This window comes from Cryptomeria japonica, chromosome 2, assembly GCF_030272615.1.
Source record: "Cryptomeria japonica chromosome 2, Sugi_1.0, whole genome shotgun sequence".
Taxonomy (NCBI): domain Eukaryota; kingdom Viridiplantae; phylum Streptophyta; class Pinopsida; order Cupressales; family Cupressaceae; genus Cryptomeria; species Cryptomeria japonica.
Genome location: NC_081406.1, coordinates 373,940,212 through 373,955,293, shown reverse-complemented (window position 1 = coordinate 373,955,293; position 15,082 = coordinate 373,940,212). Strand labels below are relative to the sequence as shown.

Genomic DNA, 15,082 nt, shown 5'->3' with positions numbered 1-15,082 from the left:
TCTAATGAAAATTGACTCAGGTGTGAACTCCACAATTCTCTTTGTTGCCCCATGTGTGATTTGATAGATGGAAAGGAGATTGTTTGTCAAGTGTGGTACACACAACACATCATTAAAGGAGTCATCCCCAATGGCGATAGTTCCTTTCCCAATCACATCCATATATGTATGATTGCCCATCAAAATTTGCGACATGGTGCAAGGCTCAAATGTAGAAAACATAGACTGCGAAGATGCCATATGATGGGAAGCCCTTGAATCTAGAAGCCATCTCCCTGAATCATGACTTGTAGTAGCACAAAGAGCTTTTCCTTTTCTTGTCCCAAAAGAGTGTCTTCCCATTTGTTGAAGCCATGAATGCTTGCCCTTTCCCCTTTGAGTGTGAGGAAGTAGAAGTTGATGAATCCTCCTTCTTGTAGGCATTAGGCAAATCAATGTTCTTTTTGAGGATGTGTGTGAGCTCATCAATTTTCTTAGAATGGCAACGATGCTCCTCATGACCAACCTTTTTACAATACGCACAAGTAGGTCTCTCCTTCTTTGGTGAATTGTCCTTCTTGGAAGAGGATGAATCTCCTTGGTGTGGAGAAGGTGGTGCTTTGTCCTTAGGCTTTGATTGCCATTTCTTCTTGTTTGAGTTGTCCTTTCCTTGATTTCCTTTGTTCCCTTGATTTGCCACTAATGCTTGAGACTTAGAAGTCTTAATAATGTCCATGCCTATCAACTTAGTTTGTTCCATCATCAACTTTTCGGTGAAAGCATCAAATGTAGGCATTGTGTAGCTTGCACCCATTGTCATCCTATGGGTTTGGAAACTAGAAACAAATTCTGCATATTCTTGTGGAAGCTTGCCCATCAAATTGAAGATCAATTGAGTATCCTTCTTATCAATGCCACAATCCTTGAGTTGTGCCCTCAACTCTTTTACCTTAGTGACATAATCTTATATAGTATCAAAGTTCTTGGGATCTAACATGGTGAGATCACTATCAATTTGATATCCCCTAATCTCATCAACTTGACCATACAAGTCTTGAAACTTTTGCCAAGCATCCTTAATTAAGGTACATTTCTCAATATGAAAGATTAGATCCTTTGATACATACTTTCTTAAGGTACCAATTGCCATGATATTTTTAGTGAGCCAATCCAAGTGAGCAATAGGATCAGACTTAGGATCAGCGGGAGCAACAATAGTTCCATCAATGTAATGAGTTAATCCTTTTTCCATAAGTTTACTCCATGCATCAATTTTCCAAGTAGCATAATTATGCGAAGTTAAGAGAGGAAACTTAGGAGAACCCATAGCAGTAAAATGGAAAGAACACAAGAGCACAAAAGCACAAGAGACACCCTCCAAAATTCACTCAATCAAAGTAACCCCCCCCCAAAAAAAAAATGATGATTTTGGCACTTTATATGTAGTGCGTGTACAATAGGCCACTTGCAAAAAATGGCAAGGTGGACTTTTGATTTTGTTTTACAACTGCCCCAATAGGCTGAGAACTACAATGCAAAAGACCAGAAAGATAGATCTATGCAATACAAGTGCCAAATTGGCCAAAAAAGACCATATGCTGAAAGTACAATTTCTACTCAAAATCACTGCAGACTGATAGCAAATTATGAAAGTAGACGAAAAATTATGCACTTTCAAAAAAAATGGCACCTGAAAAGGAGTTCACATGAGCCCAAACGGAGTCCCAGAAGTTGCAGAAACGGGGATTGGACAGGTGTAGTCACCAAAAACTGAGATTTTTGAAATATCTATCCATCAAAATCAAAAAATAATGCCACCACGAGAAAGTACACGAACAATTAGCCCATTTAAAAAAAAATTGCACCAAAAAGGGAGCAAAAATGAGCAAGATATGGCCATTTGAAGTTGAACTGCAAAATCAAAAAGCTCAATGGGAGGGGCCTGCAAAATTTTCAAAAAAATGATGACGTCATCAAAGCACTGTCTTAAATTTGACGACTGTATGGCCGTCACGAAAACTTCGCCTCCTTACCTGCGTGGCGTCCGTACGGTACAAACTGATGACGTGACAGGACTGGATGTTGCCAAGTGTGGTACGAACTGTACAGTCAGATGTTGCAGAACACGTGTCGTACGACATGGTGATGTGTCATACGGATTCAGTGACGTGTCGGTTGACGTGGCAAATCACAGTGCGCTGATGTGGCTGTCCAAGTGTCGGCTAACTGTGCACTGACATGGCAGTCAACTGTACTCCACGTGTTGGTTTGTACGCTGACTGTATCCTTGTGCGTGTACTGATGATTAGGACACCAGGTTGCAGGGTTTGTGTGGTGGGGTCCACGTGGCAGTCGGGAGCCCGTGTGGTGAGGGAAGGCCGTCGGAGGTGCAAACGGCGAGGAGGCCAGGCTGTGAGGGAGCCAAGGTGGCAAGTAGGCCGAGGTGGTTGGCGATAGTCGCAGGCAGGTGACGGGAGCACGACCGTTAAGGACCTGCAAGAACCGACAGGAGAGGTAGCCGGGGCGCTGCCGGGCAGAGGAGAAGCGTAGGGGCCCAGTAGCCCAGCAGGTCAAGGACGGTGGTCGGCTCGCGGGAGAAAAGACAGCCGGCGGGGTTGGAAACCGAGTACGGCCCGTGCAAAAAAAAAAAAAAAGTAGAGGTACAATGCCCGGTGGGGTCTGCGGACCCCCCTACAAACGGATTTTTTTTTATTTTTTATTTTTTTTTTAAATAAACTTTTCAGTATTAAAAAACTGCGAAATTTTAAAGAAATATTGAAATAAAATATATTTCGTAGAAAAAATTTAATTTTTTGAAAAAAAAAAAAAATTAAAAAATCCGTACCGTACTGCCTAATAGGCTGAATTTTTTCTCCAAGGCTTCAAATCGCACTTTCACCCAATATAGGCAAATATATAGCCAAAATTCATGGAAACGGCCACCCGGATTCAATGGCGAGGTCAGATTTGGTTTAGGATGTCTCCAAAAGATGCTGCTCCTCAGATCCGAAAATGCAAGCCTCCAACAATGCCTCTCAAAGACAAATCAATGACGCTCTAATGGCTCTGATACCATGTAAGATTTTGCCAAGATCAAGAGCTCAATGAAAAATACAAAATAGAGAGACAAAATATAGGACAAGAATAAACTGTATTCTCATCAATAGATAAATGATCGATAGATACATACAATGAATATGAGCCTGCTTATATAGGCAAGGCTATATGGATATGTGAGCACACAAACATGACATGTGGCTCAATAAGAAACAAGGGTAGGTAGGGATTAGTAGGGGTAGGTAGGAGAAACAATATAATATTCCACATGAGGTGGATCACACATCGAATGTGGAATGCAACAACAAGATAAGACCACAAAAGGTGGAAATTCTCCTACAGACACTATCCCAATGTGGCACAAACAGCCAAGTGTCTCATACCCAAACTATTATGAAATGCATTATCCTAAGTAAACTTAAGTAAGGTGTAATAATATCCAACATGAATAATTAATTACACTAACAACTATGATATAAAGCATTGCAATTGTGGAATATGATTTGATAAGCTTTCTAAAATATTGAATTAGCCCTACAAAACTCCTTGCCTCAATCACAATGAAATTCTTGGAGCACTTCAAAATGGCTTCCACTTTTACTATTTGTCTATTAACTTTTGATTTCAGTTACTTCATAGACTTAGTTAATATTTGATCTCAGACTTAGACAACTATTTGTTGTATTTGGTAACTGCCCTCTTAAAAAGCTAACTGAATATTTGCCTATTTAATCAGTAAGATGAATATAAACAACAATTTTTTTTTTTGTACAATTCATGGGTTAAACTCTATTTTATTTGCTCTTTATATCTTTATACTATGGAAATGTCCTTAATTTATTTAAAAAAATAGTTTTTGTCTCTTTTTCTACAATTTTTTATGTTTTTTTTTAAATCCAATTTTTTCCCCAAACAATTTTTGCTACTATGGTGTAAATATCTTGTTTTGTATTTCTATAATGTTTGTTTATATGCCATTGTGTAAAACTATTTTGTGTCAGCCATCGTAGAAACTTTCCCTTGTGTTTTTATAACATCTGCTCCAGGGACTTGATATAGTTTCGGTGAAAACTGTTTTTACTTGAAGCATTCCGGGCTATAAAATTCTTGAAAATTAGACATATCCATAGAAAATGCAAAATAGTATGGAACAGAGATATCCAGATATGAAAAGAAACTGTGACAGAAAAAAGGCACGGCTTAGAGTGAAGTAATTCATGCTAATATTGGATGATAAGCTTCTCTTTTCAAAGACAATATAAATGTAACAGCCTGACCCTATAACCCACCTTTTGAACCTATATAAACTAGTTAAATGGTTGTTTTCTGTTCCTAAGTCATCTGGCAGAGTACTATTTGGGTGAACCTGAATATTGCTGGGGATCATGGAAACTTTGTGTGACTCAGAAATTCATGCAGACTATGTTTAATTTTCAGGCAGAGCTTGGAATTAGTTTCTACTTTTTTTCTGACATTTCTTTACTTTACCTCTGTATCAATATATTGCTGCAACCCGAGCCATTGAAATTTTAGCAAATAAAGATATTCCATAGTAAAGCTCATGCTAAAATAATTCTAATTGTGCCTCTAACCTTTAGATTTGACATAATTATTTAATCAAAGTTATTTAAAATCTTTATGTATGATAGAACAGTCTGCAGTAATAAGTTATCAATTTAGAGAATCTAATGGTACATCCTAAGGATGAATCATGTGCATGATCTTTTTATCAAAACATGAAAATGTTCAATTAAAAAAATTAGATTTATAGCAGTTGAAATAAATGATTTTCTTCATCCGAGTATCTTCTTTTCAGGTTGTCTTTTGTACTCGTGGAGAATTGAATCCCTGTTTATCTTTTCAAACATTGAAGACATTCCCTAGGGAGGAACTTCTTGGGAAAGTGGTTATGGTGCGGTTTGACTCTAAACTATGTCCCAGGGACAATCAATTTATTTCTGAATACCCCAATGATAATGCTATTAAAACCCTCAAGTATCTTTGCGATTTTGGTGCCAAGGTGGTGATTGCCACTCACTGGTTCATGTCTAAAATCTCAGGAGAAGTTTTTTCAACATGGACTTTGGCAGGTTATTATCTTTCTTTAGTTACTTATTGATATTCTTTTTAAGCATATGATTTTTTTGCATCTTAAGGTCTATGAAATCATATGCTGCATTGCCAAATAGTCACATGACTCAAAATTAGGACAAGCTGAAGAATGGCTTGATTCAGCAATCTGCACAAACTTCCCACAGTGGACTGAATGCCGATTCAGACCAACTAACTTGAAAGTAAAATCAGCTTTGGTCCTTAAATCAATGACTTTGCATCATATTTGGGCAGTGGTAGATCTTGACATCTTTTGAACTGACTTTATTTGGCTCATAAATTCATTTCAGAGTTATCCTTAACATTGAAATTGTTGACAATAATAAATTCTTAATAATTATTATGACAATAATATCTTTATTTATTTTGTTTTTGTCTTGAATTTGTTTTTTTCATTCTCAAGAATTTGTGATTTTACAGATTACCTTTCAATCTCTTTGGGAAAGAAAATAACGGCCATAGAAGGGGTTATTGGAGACAAGGTTGAAAACAGTATAGACAAAATGCAAATCGGGGACATTCTTCTTTTAGGGAACCTTTCACAATATAAAGAGGAAGTGGCAAACTGTAAAGATTTTGCAAGGAATCTCTCAGCCAGAATTGACATTCTTGTTAATGATACATTTTGTGACTCTCACAGAGTTCTTGCATCCACTGTTGGTGTTGCTCGGTTTACTTATGCTAGTATTGCAGGTTTCCACCTTGCAGACATTATGTCTTTGTTGACAGAGACGATAGAGAAACCCAAGCATCCATTCATTGCTATTGTATGTTCTTATTTTCTGACTTTTCTTTGACAATTTATTCTCTACCAAGATTTGTTTTCTTGATGCTATAAAGAAATGGATTGTAAGATAGTCGAAAAATGTTTTCTGTAGAGGATATCTTAGATCATGAAAGTACTTATTTTCAAATATAATGTAAAAAGGTATTTGTTGAAATATATAAACACAGTTTGTAACATTTTTAGTTTCCCATTTCTAGCCTGTCAAAGCTGTGCGAGGACATATATTTATTAAGGCAAATGAAACTAGTGAACACAAGAAACTGCACTTTAAAGTTTAAACAATAATATTATCATATGATTCATAGAATCATAACTATTACTTTCTCAACACGTCTCAAAAAACATCTCTCAAGAACTGTCAGAAAAATGTGTTATGTTTTACTTCTCCATGTCGTGTACTATAGCTAGATATTCTCAAAGTTAGACACCAATATTTCTACCTTATTTGCCTGTGTTTTAGCATGCAGAACAATCTGAGTTTCTGTCTCTTTCTTCTCATAAAATGCTTTATCTCAATTGACCACAACATTCTTTGTGTCAAGGTCATAAAGCTAAGATTTGAATGTTCATTGCAACAAAATTTACACTCCTTATCCTTTTCCTTTGCTCTGTACCTTTTCTGCTTGGGGATATGTGCATTGCTAAGAACTTTGAGATGGTCCATTTGTTGTTTCTCCTGATCATGTTTGTTCTGAAATCTTTCCATTGATATATTTAGTTGGAGATATGTTCTGAAATATTTAACTCATGTTGACAACCTTTGCCTGGAGACTATTGTCAAGTTGCTTTATGTTTAACTTGTACCTGCTCAATATTACAGTTACTTTGCTTTGTGTCACCATTCTACTCTGGGAAGTATGCAACAGTGAACTACCTCTTGATTCCTCAAGCATTACAAATCTTCGTGAAATCATTGGGTAAGGATCACCTCTATGGTCAATTTTTATTTTCTGTCCAGTTTGTTTTCCAACAAACTTTAAATTTCTTACTTCCTGACTTATCTTTTAGGAATTATACCTAAATTTACGTGTAGAGCTGTATGGGTTAAAGCATGACCAGTTCACCTGCTCTATGGGATCCTTTGTCTCAAACTTTTTTCCATACGACTTCCCTGAAATCTGGCTTTTGTAAATATCACCTTCTTTTATATGTGGCAAATCATGTACTACACAACATATGTTCAACAGCAGGAGATTGGAATGACTGATGGCCATACTTCTCATGCTTTAGCACGCTTGTAGGCATTTTATTTGCAATCAATTACTCGTTTTTGACTGAAACTACATTAATTTTGAAAATTCCATCTTCAACATGTTTGGCAAGAAGCTTAAATTTGTATTAATTGTTTTTGATTTAATTAAATTATTTTTCAGAAGTCACTTGTGAGATTTTGTTTTGCAATTTTGCTCCCTGAAGGAAATAATTTCTTGAATGCTGCCATAGATTACATACTCTCTATGTAACTTGGGGAGTTCTTAGTGGGTTAGAGGGTGTTCATGAGGGATTACCATTGTTATCAGACCTGCAACAAGGTGTTTTCAGACTTGTGGCCTCTGTAACAGTCATTATCAGACCTGTAAGTAGCCATTTCTCACCATTTCGGGGTTGACAGGGAGTGGTAGGAGTGTGTGAAGTCAATTGGAGTATCTGGGAAGAGTTCTACATGAGTTTGGAAGGTGATTTTGAAAGAATTCCACTGCTGTTGACCTGCAACAAAGGTATTTTCAGACCTGCAACATCTTATCAGTTATATCTCAGACTTGTCATAGTCCAGACAAATGATTTACCATAATTTCAGCAGGTATGGGGAGTGTTGGAGTTGACACTTTGGATTTTGATCCAGTTTTAGGCCATTTGAGTGTGTGGGTTTGTGATTGGGAGCTAGCTGGGTGATATTCCTTGCTGTTCTGTGCATGACAGCAAGCTTACAGTCTGCTTTCAGACCCACTGTTGCCTTCCAGGATCACCTATTTAAGGTAAATCATCATCATTTCTAGCTGGGTGTTGGTTAATTGCATTATGGTTAACTTTGTGACAGTGAAGTAATTTCTACATTTCTATTATGTTCTGTAATGTCCCCCTTAGTTTTTTTCAATTTTAAACACCACATAGCACCCATTAAGGTTAAGAAAGATAATCACAATACTGTTGAAAGATAACCCTTCCACTTTCTGATCACCAAGAGCCCAATATGGGAAGGTGAGAGCCTACGGTGAATAGGAGATCGTTAGCTCCAATAATCAACTGAAAATACAATGCTGGGCGGCAAGCCAGTCCCTTTCGCTTGTCCAACGGGCAAGAGCAACTTAAAGTAGAATCACTCAACCACTTTTCAGCGGGAGGACAATCATTACAACTCTGCAAAATAGATCACTCTACCACTTATTCAACGGGAGGACAGTTATTACAAACATGGAAATAGATCACTCAACCACTTATTCAGTGGGAGGACAATTATTACAAACATGGAAATAGATCACTCAACTACTTATTCAGTAGGAGGACTATGAAAACTTCTGAAAGTAACAAATAGGCGGCTAGGCCATCCTCTTCCACTTTTCAGTGGGAATATATAATTGAGAAAATGACATAATATTAATATAAATTAAGCAACCCCTTAGATAAATCGTCCATTTTTGCTTTAAGTTATAATTCACTTAAAAGTTTAAAACACCATTTTCATCAAATACTAAACTTGCCAAAACAAGCTCCAAGATTATGGGAGATCAAGCTGAGAGAACTGCCCTTCCAGATATAGCCACTGCACTGAGCTGCAGAAACCTTGCCAAAAATAGCAATGCTGAAAATAGCACTTACTAAAACTAGCATACTGCTAAAAATACTAAGTGCGTCCAAATGCATTTTAACCACATTTTGAGCAGCCATCGCAACTTACTAAAAATAGCTAGTCCGGAAAAGTCTTTAGATTCATTTGCATGTCACACCATCGCGAAGCTCTCAGAAAACCCAAAAAACTCAGAGAAATGAGCTGTCCTCGCTCCCACTTACTAAAAATATTAAGTTTATGAAAGTCCATTGCTTTCTATGCACGTACCATTATTGCGAAGCTTTCTGAAGACCCATAATGAATCTAGAATCAAAACTGTAAAACTCCAACATGCAAGCCACCAAAAATGCTGAGATATCCCCCTAGAAATAGGAAACCCTAATTTTTGCTTCTGACTAGCCTATGGGTCTTTCGAATAGGCTGACGACCAACTGGGTTGATTATTGCTGAGAAGGGGATATTACAGTCCACCCTCTCCAAGTTTGCTTGTCCTCAAGCAACCGCAAGTCTGGATGCTGCAAAATCTCTTCATTCTCCCAAGTAGCATCCTCTATAGGCAAATTCTTCCATTTCACCAAATTCTCCTTGATTGTCCTTATCCTCAAAGAACGTTCTCTGAAATCAATGATTTCCTCTGGAATCAATACCAACTATCCTTCTTCATCCAAGGGAGGTAAGCCTTAAGAGACCACAACATTGTGTCCTGCTAGGTCCCGGAGACAACTGAGAGGGGGGGGGGTGCTGAATCAGTTGTCAAATAAATTCAAACCAAAAACTAATTAACCAATTTAATGCTTAATACCGGTAAACCAGTTAAGTGTGCCGGTAGACAGTGTTAACAGTAAATTGCTATACTGGTAAGGATTAATGCATGAAACATAAACATAAAAGTCATCCACAACACATGACACCAATATTTGTACGTGGAAACCCTGCAAGGGGAAAAACCACGGTGGGAAACCTTACCCACAATCAGATGATACTACTGCAGATAGTAAGTGTACATAAAGGGGTCTACACATGTAGAAAGGCCAACAGCCTAGAGCTCACTGCTCAATCACAAAATGGGAGTCACACTGACTACAGTTGGATGGTTAAATCCAATAAGAATGTACTGCACAAAATAGCATCTTCATATGCTGGATTCAGTACCGGTGTAATGCTGATATGCTTCTACAAAAACCTAATTTCACCTTCAAATGATGTCTTCGTGTATGTCCCTGCTTGATCTCGCATATACCTTCACTTAATTCTTTTTTCGCATTCCACACTTGATCTTACAAATAAGATCTTACATTTATAACATACCCTAAGACCAATTTTAGTAGGTCGGCTCTACAAGATATTACAATAAAAACATTTTACATACAATATAATATCTGATGCAATAACCGATTGAACATATCGGTTTAATGCATTTACAACAATAATAAATCATCTCCATATCGTGCCATGCTGATCTGGAAAAGATAAACCTGCCGGTGTAACCCTAGATAACCTGAACCTATTTGCCGGTAAAAGCAAATATGCAAATATGAATATACCAATGATTATTTCTTCAAAATAGAATGTCCACATGATGTTTTCGACATTACCAAGTGTCTTCCATATCATTCCAGGTACCGGTGAACAATATATCCTGCCGGTGAACCATATACCAGTAACTGTTGCACAATTTACTGCTTGCCGGTGAATGTTGCTGGATCTCCAAAGTAGGTGTTGACATCAATGACAAAACCATACCAAAATACCAACATGTCCAAGTGCCTTCTTGAGGCGAAACATGTGGACAACATTGTGAACCTTGCTACTCGCTGGTAGCTCCAACTCATAGGCCACTACACCAACTCTCTTGATGACTCTAAACGGCCCATAGAAACGTGACTTGAGTTTCTCTGCTCCATTCTTCTTGAGAGTAGATTGTTTGAAAGGCTGAAGCCTAAGATAGACCATGTCTCCAACCTCAAATGTGCGCTCTATATGCTGTTGATCAGCATACAACTTCTACCAATTTTGTGCAATCTGGAGGTTATTCTTCAGAGCCTTCAAAATATCCTAACACTGCTGCACCACATCCTTGTTGGAATCAAGGAACACTGAGAGGGGGGGGGGGGGGTGAATTAATGTTCTGCAATTTTTGACTTTATTAACCTGATCTTTCAACCACTTAATGTAAATGAAGGAAAGTAAAGTGCAAAAACACAAAACCAAGATCAACAACACCATAGCACCAACATTTTTATGTGGAAACCTGGTTAAGAGAAAAACCACGATGGGATTCAAACCCACAATATTAATATAATCTGTTAGAAGTATAAAAATATTACATAAGGGGAATGCACATGCATTCAGGCACACTGTCTAGAGCTCACTGCTCAATTACAAGTAAGGGCTACAACCTCGGAAGGCTCACTGCCTTACAAAATGATTATAAATGATACAAGAGGGTTTGAACTATTGAATAGCATCAACAAATGCTTGAGTATAGTTCCGGTTAAGTACAAAACACATGATCACACTCTGCTTTGTTTTGATATTCTGCATTATGCCGGAGCACAAATCTTTCAACTGCGCACGTGAAACTGTGCACACTCGCTCATACACACTTTCCACACCACCATTGACATACCAAATGATCATATCAATCGGTCTTATATATCCGCAACATCAAATTGGATCAATTCCATGTCGGCCCAAAAACGCATAACACACAACATGTAACGTGTTACCCGAGTCAGCTCAATCCAATAAAAAACATCATGCGGACCAAAACAAATTGTCCACACACTTCCCAAATATCGACTCACCAACCTTGAACACACAAACAATTACCAAAATCACTCCGCACAATCCGCACAACGAATCTTCACATGTTACTGCTGATGAACACTGTTCTAATGAGAAACATGTCTACCGGATCTTCCAATTTACCCAAAACGTATCACTGGAGGCCACAAACCTGGAATAATGCATATCACACAACCACAATGCTTCTCCGAGATCTGCAACATAAAATACGCAGAACAAATGAATCGCTAACCAAATGCTGTACACTCTGCCAGATGACCTGTTCTTCTCACCGGACCTCAATCAATCTTCCGATATGAATGAATCATGAACCGCAGATTCGATATCTGACACAAGTTGCCATCAATGACAACATCTGACCATCAATACAGTGTCTCTTGCCAACAATCCTTTGCTTGGGGGGCCTTGCTATCACCAAACATCAAATCAACAAAGCTAGGGGCCTCGTAACCATAGAGTGCCATGAAAGGAGACACTCTGATGGACATGTGGAAGGAAGAGTTATAGCAATACTCTCCGAAATGAAATAGCAATACTCTCCCAAATGAAGCCATCTTACCCAAGCCTTCTGCTACTCTAAAACATATTTTTTGAAATAGCCCTCCAACCATTTGTTCACAATCTGTGTTGGCCCAATTAAGTAACAAACATCAACAACCATACTAAAAATCCCGAGACAACTGAAATCAATGCCATGTAACATATCATGCCAAGGCAACTCTTTAAAATCCACATCAGCAAATTCATTGACAATCATGATTTTGGGTAAAAGAAAGAATAATCTACTCATCCATAAAACATAAACCCAAGCATCACTTCTCATGATGTCCTCAAAATGAAGAAGATCATTCGTTTTTACTACTCTAAAATCTACCAACCAAGGAATGCCTCTACTGTCACCAATCTAAATCATATCACCAACCCTTAACCTCCATGTCTCAAGGGAAGAAACTCGAGTACCCCAACAAGCCAAACTCATTGTAGTCAACCCCAACAAGCCATGATCATCGTAGCAATGGTCTTATAAGCAATCTTGCAAATTCGCTCTCAATTAGGATCACATGAAGTAAAGTTCACTCCGTGATCCATGCAGCCGAAGTTCGCTCTAAATGTCATGCACATGACGTTCTCTCCAATTTGGGTGCACATGAAGTTTGCTCTATTTCTCATGTACATGAAGTTCGCTCCAACTTGCATGCACTTGAAGTTACTTTCAAATCTCGCCTTTCATCTTCTTAACTCAAAATCACTCTTTTCCAAGCATCAAATCGGCTCAAGGCAAACAATCCCACATCTTCTCTTGGGAAATAAGGAAAATTCGCTCCATGATCCATGCACTTAAAGTTCACTCTTAAATACATGCACTTGAAGTTCTCTCCTGTGGCCATGTACATGAAGTTCGTCCTAATTTGGGTGCACATGAAGTGAATTTCAAGTCAAAATTGAACTCGTTCTCAATCATTTTTATTGCTTCATTGACTCAAATCTTGGGTTTTTTTATTTATTCATTCATGGAAACATGTCAAACTTCACCTCATAGAAGGCCTAAAAGGAAAATTCACTCTTATCAAAGAGCACATGAAGTTGAAATTCGCTCCTGAAGAGGAGCACTTGGAAGTGGCTTTCAAATCAACATCATGTTCACCATTTTCACTCATGATAACTCAAAACATTCTAATTTGCACTCAAACAAGGTTTCTAAGGCAAATTCGCTCCAAAAGTGATGCACATGAAGTGGATTGAAACTTGGCACTTAGTGTTTGCTCACTCACCCTCCATTCTATTCATTCAAGCTTGTTGAAACTAGGCTCCTGGGGCACTCTAGAAACAATTTCGCTCTCAACTAAGGTCATTTGAAATGAATTCTGCTCCTTGAGGAGCACTTGAAGTTTTTTTGCCCTCAGCCTTGAGCACTGGAAGTAACTTGAAAATGTACTCTTAAGTTGCATCTCACTACTTCATGCCTTAGTTTATGCCTCTATATACTATAAGACCTCAGAACTCACCTCATGGATATGATTTCTCCTTCAACCTGAGGCAATAAGAGTGAAATTCGCCTTGAGAGAGGGGCACTTGAAGTTGCCTACATACTTGACCCGATTGATGTTTCCTTGCATTGCTTGATTGGGCTTGATCTTGAAGAGTTCCTCCATTATATCTCTTTCTCTTTATGTTCATTTTGACCTCATTTTACTCCCAAAAGAAGAGCTATCCTCCTGACTCCCGGCCCCTCGACCAACTATACCTCTTCAATGCAAAGGCTAATAGCTAAGGACTCTAACACTATCCTAAAAAGAAGAAAAAGTGGGGGTCCCCATTTGCGATGGGGCAATGTGTGAATACCTCAGAACACGTACCTTGGCAGCATGTAAGGTTGGCCTTCAAAGAATCCAACTCTCATGTAAGTGAAAGTTGGGAACTGCAGAAACAAGCAACCATACTTATTCACCTTCTTCCAGGCTACCTTTGAGACTCTTCTATTCTTGAGAGTCTTATCAAAGAGACACATGAAGTGTCCAAAAAACTCATCGTGCACTCTTCTATGATGAATCCTGCTGGGCCTAAGAGTCAGTTGATCGTAATATTTCCATACAGGCACCAACGATCTATCACCCTTGGGGAAAGACTAGGAAATTGTCTGAGTGATGCTGCAATATACACCAAGTATGAATTCATATAAAAAGGTGAGGGTATTGGGAACTTGCAACAGCTGCTCACATAAGTTATCGCTGATAATTTCTCCCCAGAAAATGTGAGATTGTCCTTTCCTCATGACCACAATGTACTTATACATCTATATCTCAAAAATATTAGAATGCCTCAAACCCATGATCCTGCTAAGAAGTGTGATCATGTCTGTAATATCCCCCTTAATTTTTTCCCAATTTTTTCCACAATTACATTCTACACAACACTTGTTATGGTTAGGAAATGAAAACCAAATGCTGCTGAAAGTAACCCTTTCACTTTCTGATCACCGAGAGCCCAATCTGGGAGGGTGAGAGCATACAGTGTCAAGGGGATCGTTAGATGCCAATAACTGAAAATGATTACAATCTTTGCGCGGCAAGCCAACCCCTTCCACTTATATAGCGGGATATCGAAAAACTATGCAATCACCTGACGGTAAACCAACCAAGGACAAGCCAAAGAACTGAAGAATGCAATCACTCAACCGCTTGTGCAGTGGGAGGACTAGAAATATAAATTAATAGCAACTCCACCGCTTATTCAGTGGGAGGAGAAAATTACAAACTTAAGATAGGCGGCCAAGCCAACCTCTTCCACTTATGCAGTGGGAACCAATTAAGCAATCTGAAAGATAGCTGTTAGTACTACTAACCAGCTTTACAAATTCATTACAAGATTTTTGAATATAAGAAATATTACTAATCTAAGATAGGCGGCTAAGCTAGCCTCTTCCACTTATGCAGTGGGATAGCAGAAAGCCAAAATGTTGCTGTTAGTACTACTAACCAGCATTACAATAAATATGAAATTTGATAACCAAGTGCTGATTATGAGCTGACAACTGCAACAACACCTCCAAT

General features: G+C 38.3%; 1 protein-coding gene across 3 annotated transcripts in view; it reads left to right on the top strand.

The window, feature by feature from the left end:
• Window positions 1-15,082, top strand: part of LOC131050527 (phosphoglycerate kinase, cytosolic) — a 298,967-nt gene that overhangs the window by 16,748 nt on the left and 267,137 nt on the right. For all 3 annotated transcript variants that reach the window (XM_057984725.2, XM_057984724.2, XM_057984727.2), the window contains exons 2-3: window positions 4,853-5,126; window positions 5,569-5,915. In XM_057984725.2, coding sequence (XP_057840708.1) covers window positions 4,853-5,126; window positions 5,569-5,915 — 621 coding nt within the window. The remainder of the gene's footprint in view (window positions 1-4,852; window positions 5,127-5,568; window positions 5,916-15,082) is intronic.